This window comes from Euprymna scolopes, chromosome 5 (assembly GCF_053919585.1).
Source record: "Euprymna scolopes isolate OS-2025 chromosome 5, ASM5391958v1, whole genome shotgun sequence".
In the NCBI taxonomy this organism is placed as follows: domain Eukaryota; kingdom Metazoa; phylum Mollusca; class Cephalopoda; order Sepiida; family Sepiolidae; genus Euprymna; species Euprymna scolopes.
The window spans coordinates 29,225,134-29,238,428 of record NC_136486.1 but is presented as its reverse complement, the minus strand read 5'-3'; the positions used below and the strand labels follow the sequence as shown (position 1 = coordinate 29,238,428).

Below are 13,295 nucleotides of genomic sequence, written 5' to 3'. Positions count from 1 at the left end.
ATATATATACTATACACTAATATATATATGCATATATATATATATTAGTGTATAGTATATATATATATATATATATATATATACATTAGTATAGTATATAGTATATATATATATATATATATATATATTAGTATAGTATATAGTATATATATATATATATATATATATATATATATATATATATATATATATATATATATATATATATATTAGTGTTGAGACGATTAATCGGAATCCAAATCGAGAATCGGAAAAATCGGTATGTTTTGGGGTACCAGAATCGGTATCGGAATCAGAAAAAAATCATGCATATTTTCCGATGCCAAAACGATTCTTTCAATTTATTTTTTTAATTATTTTTTATTCTGTTTAAAACAAAACCTTCCACTGCTTTTAGCAACAACAAAAAATGATTAATATTTATTGATCTACCAGTAAAGTTAAATCTATAGATCACCCCCCTCACACACACATACACACACACACACACACACAAATGTATTTTTTTTTTACTTTTGAGAAAATATGTGCGCAATTAATACGTGTTTTTACGGTAATCGGGAAAAATAGCAACTTCATACTTAGATATTTAGAGATTTATGAAGAACCGGAATCAGAACTCATGCTCGTATCGGAATCGTTTCTTTAGTGCGGAATCGGGAAAAATATTGGAATCGTATTATATGAGTTAATGTAACACACATATATATATATATATATATATATATATATATATATATATATATATATATATATATATATATATATATATATATAACCTTAGCTTTGATTCACGCCAGTCATGGCATATTTTCTCTCCTCAAAAACCTTTTTTATTTTTGTATTTTATTTATTTATTTATTTATTTTTTTTGTGAAATCAAATATGATTGAAAGGTATTTACATAAATAATAATAAAAAATATATAATTTACTCTCTTTGATTGAGCACTATTAATGACCCGTGTTGAAATTAAATTATTATTAGTCTTTGAATATTTTTCTACCTGGAATATATATATATATATATATATATATATATATATATATATATATATATATATATATATGATCCCCGTTTTCTATTTACAAAATTTTAGTTAAGCTTTTCTTTTTTCACTCTTATGTAGTTAAATTCTGTTTTAAAATTACAGACTTTTGCGAAATCGGCTTATGCAAGTGCTAAATCTATTTCTATTTAACAATTTTAGTTATGCCTTTTTTTTTTCATCCTTATATAAATAAATTCTCTTTTGTCATTATAAACTTTTTAGAAGTCGGATTATGTCGGTGCTTAGTCTGCGATAGGTTAAAGTTAATATTTTTTTCTTCCGGGAATTTAAACTGCATTCTTTATTTTTATTCTTGCTTTTTTTTATTTAAAGCTTCTTTAGTCTCTCTCTCTCTCTCTCTCTCTCTCTCTCTCTCTATATATATATATATATATATATATATATATATATATATATATATATAGTATAAATACGTAAAATCTAGTAATGTTGATAGCTCAGTATGAATTTAAAAATGGCGCTAAAAATGGGCTTGTTCCATTTGTGATCTACGAACTATACTTCTTTCTTTTCTTTTACATATCGGTATGTCTGCAATGTTTACTAAGTGGATGTTTTTATTGTGTTTTACTGGATTTCGGATTTTTACATCTTTTGAATCTTTCGAATTTGATTTAAAATTACCTTTTTGAACCTAGGGAAAAAACTGTACATTTTACTCTTTGATAAACTAATGTAAAACACTAATGATTTGTTTGGTTTACAATTCAATGAAACACGTGTAAAATGCAGTAATTTAAACAATATAAATGGAATTAAGTGCATATTTTAGTGATTTTTGAATGTTTAATAAATTTACATATGCTCTGTAAGTAAGTTATAAAATATATATGGCAATTAAGCTACACAGAATATTCCGCGTTTCATCCACGCTAGGGTTCGTCAAGCTTATGCAAAGAGTTGTGGTTGTCTCGCGTTTGTATATACGCACATTCTATTCAGTTTTTTGATTAGGCAATCAGATTCCTAGTTTCCATCGCTCCCTTCCTAATCAGCCAATGGGCAGGCAGGCACTCACAGGAAAAAGACCCAGTTGACCTTGGGTTCACCCCTTCTTTTGTGTTTGCTTTTTTTAATGGGAATCATAGATATCTAGTGAGTTGTCCTATTTTAAACCTAGGTGTAGTTAAATGTGTTTTTTTTCATTATGTTAGTTTATATATATATATTTTTCATCATTATGTTAGTTTATATATATATATATATATATATATATATATATATATATATATATATGATAAAATGAAATTTAAACAGGGAAATCAAACGTCATAACTTAAGTGGAAATAACTCATATATTTCATGAAAACTTACTTCCGTTTTAAACGCAGTTAATGTTGGTTAGACTAATAATTAAAAACAAATTAAATATAAAGTTTTGCATGGGCTCGAATATCCTATATATTAAGTTTCATGTCTGTAGACTAAAAACTGACAAAGGAATTTGGTAGGCAATTTTTTAAAAACATGCATGCATAAATATATATAGAAAGATGTTTCTGTAATCTTTTTGCGCAAATATCACTTAAGTATAAATCATGTAGAATATCTGCATGAATATAATTACACGTAATAGTTAACTAAAGATAACCATCCCATAAGAAAACCGAAAAAACTAATAGGGAATTAATTAAAATGAATGTTTAAAAGAATATGCAAATTAACTAGATCTTTTGCAAATGAATGTAATTCCACAACCCGTGTATAACAAAGATGTATTTTCTTTTTAAATAAATAGAAATGGGGCTTTTTATATAAATAGCAATACACAAAAAAAATTGTATGAGTATAGATAGATACATATGGATATATCTATATTTATAGCCAAATTGAATATTGAAATGTTCATATCTTTGGTTCTATGCGACGAAACTACATAAAAATCTGCATGTTTTTTTAAGATTATAATATTATGCTATATGACAATTTGTAAAAAATACTTATATTTTAAAACCAATGAAATGTGCCCAAATATATCTATCTTTGTATATATATAGTGTCATGCAGGCCAGCTGCAGTCTTGCTGCTTCGATTGTCTCCTATATGGCCTGTGGTATATATACCCAGCGTTGTCATGTAAAAACATCTGACGGGCAGACGGTTTAGTCACATACTATTTAAAATACACAAAATAACTTACCTTGTTACGATTTTCCTGAAAGGTAACTACATTTTGGATTTTTGGAAACATAAAACATGGTGATCTTCACCTATGAAATTTAAACAGGGAAATAAAATGTCATAACTTAAATGGAAATAACTCATATGTTTCATGAAAACTTCCGTTTTAAACGCATTCAATGCTGTTTATACTAATAATTAAAAAAATTTAATGTAAATTATATTAATAATAAATTAAATAAGTCAACCGTTTAAAGTATTTGTAAATAGAGTACTAAAAACAGGTCTATTGCTAATTTCTATTAAAAATTAAGAGCTTATTATTTAAACAAATCTTTTTAAATGTAATATGCAAATGTAATAACCTTTTGAATGTTGATTTCTTTGGAATAAATAGTATATATATCAGGCAGGAAGAAAATAATATGAGAGTCCGTTCTCAGTATTAAAATTAATTTCTGAAACAGTTCATCTTTTTGTATATATTAACCAAATTGTGAACAAACAGACAGGGATTCTATTCTATATATATATATATATATATATATATATATATATATATATATATATATATATATATATGTATATATATATATATATATATGAACAAATGATTAATAAAACATGTTTAAAGACATCTTGAAAAAGAGTTAAAAACATATTTAATTTTAAAAAGGAAGCACAAGATAAGTGGATAGTCCTTAATCCGCGGAGTTTCGAAGAAATACTCTCCTTCTCATCAGAGGGCAGGAATTAGCAAAATGCGGGATCGGATTTTGCATGTAAAAGTATTTAATGAAACTACAAGTAAGTCACAGATCTTACTTGGTTAAAAAAAAGGGTGAGGTAAGGGGAATAGGAGGTAAAAAAAAATGATAAAAAGATTTCACATGAATGGATAGTCCGGTGAAGGGTAAAAAATCCAAGAATGATAAAATCCAAACACGGTCGAATAAAAATTTTCCGATCCAACAGGTAAGTTCCAAATGGTCCAAAATGATCCAAAAGGCAGAATTCCTTGGAAAAATCACAAATGGAATGACTTCCAAATCACTAAAAGAAAAGTTCAAATGTGCACAGAAAAAGCACTAGAGAGAATATTTAAAACACGTCTGTCAAGGCCGGAGGAATTCAGTAAATTAAGGTTTAAAAAAAAAACGGAAAAACTGTGAAAGTTTAAATTTGAAAAGCGAGGTCAAACTGACCCAGACAAAAAGCGCGAAAGTTAGCGTTAATAAATAGGTCAACTTAATTATGCACGTGAAAGTCTCAGAATGAAATTAAGAAACGCGAGTCAGACAAACAAATAAATGGCTAAGTTAATGAAATGGAGCGTCTATTATATTAAGAAGAGTAAAAAAAGTGAATAAGTAAAAAAAAATGAAAATAAATAAATTGAAAATTGAAAATTAAAAAGTTAAAAAATTAAAAAAAAAACTATATATACATATATACATATACATATATATACACATACATATACATACATACAGACACACAAATGCACACATACATGTACATACATACACACGCGCATATACATATATATACATATACAATAACACACACATATATATATATACATATATATATACAAACACACACACACGCATGCATAAATATATACACATATCCAAAAACATATACAACTTAAACAAATACATACATACATACATACTTACATACAATTTAAGGGGAGGGAATGGCCGGTATCTACAAACTCCGGAATAAGGCAAATAAATGTGTATGTAAATGCATATAGTAAAATATAAGTAAACAAATATGTAGAATAAAAATGAGTAGGCTGATGTATATATTTAATTAATAGGTATACTTATACCATAAAACGGAGACAGCAGATGGGAAACCGGCTAAAGAAATAAAGAAAAACCAATAAAATTAAAAATATGAAAAGCTTAGGAGGTAAGATAAAAAAATATGGGAAAAGATATATATTTGAAGGGTTAACTTAATAGCTGTGTAATTTCAAATTTACCATATTTAAATTTGGACATATGTTTGCAATATGAGATCAGTTCGTTTTTAGAGTTTATTATATTACTACTTTGAGGGGAGGTGATAATAGTTATAGCTTCAGATGTTCAGAGGTGACAAGACTTAGATCCTGGAGTATAAGACTTAACTATTTTTAGGATGGTCCATTTAATTGAAAAGTGGGTATTGGCAGAACTAAGCTTTTTAACCAGTGTAGTTAGAGAAGTTCCCTGGTTATTATTTGAATTTTGGTTATTGAAAGAAGTGTGGTTTGAAATTCTTTTCTTTATTAAAGTTGAAGTAGCACCATGTATATATATATATATTCATATTTATATATATATATATATTTAGTATATATATATATATTTATATATATATATATATTATTATTATTATTATTATTATTATTATTATTATTATATAAATAACGAGAACAGAGATGTAAAGTAGAAATTTACAAAAAGTTTTTATTATTCGACAGAATACTCTAAAGCTGGTAGTTAAGATGCTCCTTAATCCGCAGAATTTCAAAGAATGCAAATTTTTCTCATCAGAGAAAAAAAAACTGTTCGCAAAATATTCCAAAAGTCACGCTAAAAAGTTTTTTAACATTTCTATGTATTTGCTGCATAGGATGAAACTTAAAGTTTTATGATTTGTAATCACAAAACTTAAAAAACATAAGAATATAAATATAGAAAAATAATTCATGTGGACAGGTCATAAAAAACTCCACATTAAAATAAAAACAACTAACCGTAAATGGTATATATATATATATATATATATATATATATATATATATATATATATATAACTACTTCATTTACTCACATAAAATTCATATACGAAAGTATAGATTTATGGGTAAAGTTTAAGTATTTACTTCAAAAGTGTTCAATACGTAGGTAGAGCTAGTTAGTAAATTATAAAATATATATGGCGATTAAGTTACACTGAATATTCCGCGTTTTATCCACTCTAGGACTCTTCAGGCTTATGCGCGAATAAGCCTAAAGAGTCCTAGAGTGGATGAAACGCGGAATATTCAGTATAGCTAAATCGCCATATATATTTTATAACTTAATATATATATATATATATATATATATATATATATATATATATATATATATATACGAGCAAGCAGTTAATAAAACCTGTTAAAAAACACTTTGAAATGAGTTAAAAACATATTCAATCTGAAAAGGAAACACTAGATAATAGATAGTCCTTAATCCGCGGAGTTTTGAAGAAATACTTTCCTTCTCATCAGAGGGTAGGAATTAGCAAAATGCGGGATCGGATTTTGCATGCAAAAGTATTTGATGAAGCAACAAGTAAGTCAAAGATCTTACTTGAAAACAAAAAAAATGAAGCAGGGGGAATATGGTGAAGAGAAAGGTGATTACACATGAATGGATAGTCTGATGGAAGACAAATAATCCAGTGACGGTAAAATCCAAATGCATAACTTCAAGAAAGTTAATTGAATTTCCATTTGCACAAGTAAAATCCAAGGAAATCCCGTAATTGGAAGAAGATGGTCCATAATAATCTAAAGGCAGAAATCCATGGTATAATTCACAAAAATGTGTACAAGGAAAAAAGGAAAAAATTCCAATAATATTAATAAAAGAAAAAGAAAATATGCTTTTCACTCTACTTCCGAGACATTAATCTCTCTCTCTCTCTCTCTCTCTCTCTATATATATATATATATATATATATATATATATATATATATATATATATATATATATATATATTAAGAATAGGAAATTGGGGAAAAAAAAAAAAAAAAAAAAAAAAACATTTTTGTAACTTGTCTTCTTCCTAAGATTAAGGGTGGTGGTGTTTGATCAACACTGCTGGGGAGCCATGATGTAATACACTGTTTTGTTTTTAAATCCCCGAAACAGTGTTTCATGGTAAACAACTGATGATCCCTTAAAAAATATAAAAATTGGTATTATAGTAAATTTGAGAGTTGATGCAGTGATTGCAGGTGATTAAATGACTTACTGACTAGATGTTTTTTTTTTTGATGAATGATAAAAAATAATTTTTTGTGTGGTTTCAAATGTTAAAAACTTCAAAGACTATATATATATATATATATATATATATATATATATATGCTAGTTGAAATTAAAAGTTTTCAATGATTATAATCAACGTCCCTTACTAAGCTTTTATTTATATTTCAACTTCATCTTTCCTGGCTTCTGTTCCCCATAATATTTTTTTATGTTTGACTAGCTGGGCGCCAGGTGTTGCCCGGGGCTAAATTACGCTTAAATATGATATTTCATCTTTTTTTATATTTCGTAATTATTATTAGAGCGCTAATTCTCTATTGATCATTACACTGTACCCAATATATAGTAGTAATTTCAAAAGTAAAAATAAAAGAATATAACTTGGGTGCATCTGTTGGAATGAAACCAAAACATTTAGCGCTCAAGCTTTAGTCGTTATCGTTTGAGGTATTATCAGACAGATAAGAAATAGTTAAAAATGAACCGACTTTAACGTATAAACGTATAATTGTGCATGCGTACAAGAGTACTTTGTTGACTTACGCTTGTTAAGTTCCATTTTTTTTCATATTGTGACCCTTTAGTAGCTATTTTTATCGGCTCTCATATATAAAAAAAAACAATGGTTCACAAATCCGTTCTGCGACTTTGCGGCGGAAATGCAGTTTGAACAAATGGAGACATTATTGAGTTTTATAAATTAGATTTGAGTATGGTATTTAGAAATTCCAGTCCTGCTATCCAGTCATAATGGTTTCATTGGATACTGATGTCTGCGGAAATTGATGGAGGAACTTTAGTTTTGTATTTATCATGTTGAAAAGAAAGTTCCTCTGTTTTTAAGTTTTTAATTCAGATGAAAGTATCTTGGCTCAAACAAAGATTTATTCATCAAAATAAGCACGATAATCAACATACTTTTGATGACGTAACACTTGTGTATTTATGTCAGTATAGCAAAAATCTTGGTTTCTAGTGGCGATGAAGTTGTTGAAACCGTTTAGGTTTTTTAGACCGGTCGCAGACCACTCAGCAGTCAGCATGGTCTTCGTTTTGTGAAAATTTGGATTCACGAAGTGTCGTGAAGATTCGTCGGTCAAACACTAATCTGAGCGTCGCCGGTTGTCGTAAATGACCCACGTTTTATCATAAGTCATAACCCGGTCGAGAAACTGGTCGTTCTTGTAGCGTAAAGAAGGAAAGATGACACTTCAGAACGGTGTTATTACTGGTTGTCGTTCAATTCGTGAGGCAAGTTTGTTGGTCTTTTCAATCTCTCTCAAGTGGTTGGAAAACATCGTATTATTTATAGACTTTTGGTAGTGATGCGCAATTGTTAGGCATGAGCGTGACTCTAAAAGTAAAGCCTCCTATTTTTCTAATTTAAACATTTAAAGAGCTATCATTGGCATCATTATAACAAGCGAGGTTTTGAGATTTATAGTTTATTTTTCTACAGAGTTACCACCACTCTTAATGCAGGTTTGCTAGGAATTCAATGGCGCATCTATGCTTCTGACACAATTCCATGGCAATGGTTGTTTTCTTTAAGTCTCACACCGTCAATATCTACAACAGAGGGATGAAACCTTCAGGTGATGAATGTATTAGTTCAGTCAATATAACAAGACAATTTGGAATCCCTTCTGATACATTCGGGCGGAATAAAAAATAGGAGGCATCATATTTTGAAACACCCCTTGTATGTAAACGTAGATAGACTATTAAATATAAAATGCAAATTAATTACACATCAAGAACGTGATACTCCCTTCCATGTATGAATAAAAAAGGAGTTCCGGTTTTTCGCTTACACTCATACTTTTGGACTAGTCCCCACTCGAAATCTTAAGTTCAACTTTCGACTTGTTTTACCCTGTTACTATTTCCCCACATTTTACCCAACACTCTCCTCCCCCTCTTCTGGCCCTCATGCCTATCGCTCCTTCCTTCCTCTCGCTCTTCCTCATATAAACCCTATGTTCATAAAGTTATCAAAGTTCAGAATAGTTAACACACGATACCAAACCAAAAATAATAACATAATTTATACGAAAGGGATGACATACTCTACTTAATTAGCCACGTGTTTACGCGTATAAACTTTTTCATTTATGTCACACTCAGTATTCTATAGAAGCTATGTTCTCAAACCCCATAATTTAATTGGGAAACAACATGCCTTCAAGTGTTGACCGCCATTTAATATTTACTGCAAAAATTATATATAAAAAAGTATTACATAGAAGTACGTTAAAACATAGGTAGGAAAATGTATTCGAATCCGTTTGGTATAAATTATGTGTTGTCTTTATTTAGTTTCTCGAGTGTTAACTAGTCTGTACCTTTCACGGAATGTTACCTAAATTAACTTCGACAGAGTTCATGTTATAAAAGAAATAAAATACCAAATAAAATATTAAAATATGAAATATTAAAATATAAGTCTTACTTAAACATTTACATATCAGGCTTTCTGAAATATTAATATATCAGTCTTACTTTGATATAAATATCTCAGTTTTACTTAAATATTGACATATCTAACATGTCTAATTAAATATCATAATATTAATCTTACTTAAATATTAATATATGAATCTTACTTAAATATGAAAATAGTAATCTTACTTTAATATTAAACTGTCAGTGTTACTTAAATATTTAAATATCAATCTTACTAAAATATTAACATATGTCCCACTTAAATATCAATATATTAGTCTTCCTTAAGTATTAAAACGTCAGTCTTACTTAAATATTAGCGTATCAGTCTTACTTATATAATAAAATATTAGTTTTCCTTAAATAATAAAATTCCAGTCTTACTTTAAGATTTAAATATCAGTCTTACTTAAATAATAAAATATTAGTTTTTCGTAAATATTAAAATGTCAGTCTTACTTAAATATAAGCATATCAGTTTTACTTATATAATAAAATGTCAGTCTTACTTATATAATAAAATATTAGTCTTCCTTAAATAATGAAATGTCAGTCTTACTTAAAGATTTACATATCAGTCTTGCTTATATAATAAAATATTAGTCTTCCTTAAATATTAAAACGTCAGTCTTACTTAAAGATTTAAATATCAATCTTACTTAAATAATAAAATATCAGTTTTTCGTAAATATTAAAATGTCAGTCTTACTTAAATATTAGCATATCAGTTTTACTTATATAATAAAATGTCAGTCTTACTTATATAATAAAATATTAGTCTTCCTTAAATAATAAAATGTCAGTCTTACTTAAATAATAAAATATTAGTTTTTCTTAAATATTAAAATGTCAGTCTTACTTTAATATTAGCATATCAGTCTTACTTAAATAATAAAATATTAGTCTTCCTTAAATATAAACATATTAATCTTACTTAAATATCAGCCATACTTAAATGTTAAAATATCAGTGTTAAATAAATTTTATGTACTAGTCTTATTTAAATATTAAAATATCAGTCTAACTAAAATATTTAAATATTAGTCCTACTTTAATAAGTAATTATCAGTTATATTTAAATATTGAAATATCATTCTTTCTTAAATATTTAAATATCAATGTTTTTTTTGAAAATATTAACATATACATCTTACTTGAAAATTAAAATATTAGTCATACTTTAATATTTACTTACTTTAATTGTAATGTATCAGTGAAAATTAAATATTTAAATATCAGTCTTTCGGTAATATTAAAATAATAGTCTTACTTAAATATTAAAATATCAGTAATACTTAAATATTTTAATTCCAGTCATACTTAAATATTAAAATATCAGTTTTAATTACATTTTAACATGTCAGTTTTATTTAAATATTAAAATATCAGTTTTAATTACATTTTAACATGTCAGTTTTACTTAAATATTAAAATGTCAGTTTTAATTACATTTTAACATGTCAGTTTTACTTAAATATTAAAATATCAGTTTTAATTACATTTTAACATGTCAGTTTTACTTAAATATTAAAATATCAGTTTTAATTACATTTTAACATGTCAGTTTTACTTAAATATTAAAATATCAGGTTTAATTACATTTTAACATGTCAGTTTTACTTAAATATTAAAATATCAGTTTTAATTACATTTTAACATGTCAGTTTTACTTAAATATTAAAATATCAGTTTTAATTACATTTTAACATGTCAGTTTTACATAAATATTAAAATATCAGTTTTAATTACATTTTAACATGTCAATTTTACTTAAATATTAAAATATCAGTTTTAATTACATTTTAACATGTCAGTTTTATTTAAATATTAAAATATCAGTTTTAATTACATTTTAACATGTCAGTTTTACTTAAATATTAAAATATCAGTTTTAATTACATTTTAACATGTCAGTTTTACTTAAATATTAAAATATCAGTTTTAATTACATTTTAACATGTCAGTTTTACTTAAATATTAAAATATCAGTTAAACTTAAATGTTAAAATATCAGTTTTTATAACATTTTACATATCAGGGGACAGTATCGTAATACCGTAGAATCAGCAGAAGTACTAGTAGTGCGTAGTGCGAATGACTACCCATATTAAACAATACTCCGCTTACCCTTTATCCTATGCTTGTAACTATTTTAGTCAATATATCTTTCTTACACTTAATCCGTGTTCCGTGTTTTCCTTCCATGGTCCCAACCTTGCATCCACACCAGTAAGAAAATAAGTATTGTCTAAATCTTTCTGATAAGGGTTTTGGTATTAACCGAAAAATTATAAACTTTGAATAAATAAATATTTATTTTAATGAAATACTGAACGAGTTTGATTTTTTAACCGTCATGCTTTCGATTTAGCTTATATCAGTAAATTTATATTCATTTAAACACATATGCGCATGATGGAACACTAACACATTGGACTGGACCATACACTCTCTATCTTCGACAACTAGAGACTGCAGTTAAACACATTCAATAGCATGTAAGAAAAGAAAAAAGAATAGGAAGAATGTATTGTCTAAATTTTCCTGGTGTTAGCTTTAGGTAAGCTAAAAATAAGAATTTTTAAGTAAATAAATTTATTTATATGGAAAATTAAAAAAATGCTACACGATTTTGATCTTTTAGCCGTCATGATTTAAAATTCGTAATGTTTTTTTTTTATTGTAAATAAAAACTTTACATAAATACATTCATCTTAGTTACTTACTCTCTCATGCGATACTAACTAGAAGATACTTTCCAGAAAATGTCACAAATATTTTTGGAGTTAATTAAAAAGAGTATTTGACAATATCATATTGCAAACTTGATCAAAATCCATTAAATTTTATGATTCTAAAAATGTCAAACAAATTAGGCTTAATGAGTCTTAAGAAGAATTTGAAATTCAAGGAATTTGTTTTAATCAACGTCTAATGAGTATATTTTTTAAATAATATAACATAAAACTACTGAATTGATATCGTGTTTTTTTTTTTTTTTTTTTTTTTTTTCAGAAGAACCGTGTTTATGTCCGTCGGCTGCAGTGGAAAACAGCGTCTATTTCCAGCAGAAAGCCACCCGATTATCTGCCCCTGACATCTCCGACCAGCGACTCCTATGCCGAGCGAGCCTTGAGAACGGAAAAGTCCGCCACAGTATGTGTCATCTGCAAGATTTAGTACGGGATGACTTTCAGAAAGACGTTGAACTGCTCGAACATCATCACAGCTTTTATAACGTGTGTTAATATTGCAACCACAGGAGAAAAAATATATGAACATCTACAATAAAGCAAATATAATCGAAGTAAAACAAATGTGCAAATGGCAACATACAAAAATCACATAATTATATATATATATATATATATATATATATATATATATATATATATATATATATATATATATTATAAATAGATACGTACATCACTGTGTCCATTACCAATGCCCATAGGTTCTCTATCTGAATGTACGAGAACAGTCGACTTATTTCAGAAATTAGCAACGTTTACAGCGAAGCACATCGGAAGTTTTATGTTAAAACTAGAATTGGTAGAGAGACGAAATCTGGGTATCCTTAGTAGACGCAGTAATGAATAATATTTCAAAATAAA

At 26.9% G+C, this 13,295-nt stretch overlaps 1 protein-coding gene across 3 annotated transcripts in view; it reads left to right on the top strand.

The window, feature by feature from the left end:
- LOC145276758 (proto-oncogene tyrosine-protein kinase receptor Ret-like) overlaps positions 1-12,995 on the top strand; it is a 648,944-nt gene extending 635,949 nt beyond the window's left edge. For 2 of the 3 annotated variants that reach the window (XM_080128005.1, XM_080128004.1), the window contains one exon: positions 12,694-12,995. In XM_080128005.1, the coding sequence (XP_079984131.1) occupies positions 12,694-12,926 (233 nt within the window). In that variant the 3' untranslated portion in view covers positions 12,927-12,995. The remainder of the gene's footprint in view (positions 1-12,693) is intronic. The other variant, XM_080128006.1, reaches the window with a different exon arrangement.
- Positions 12,996-13,295: the final 300 nt, after the last annotated feature.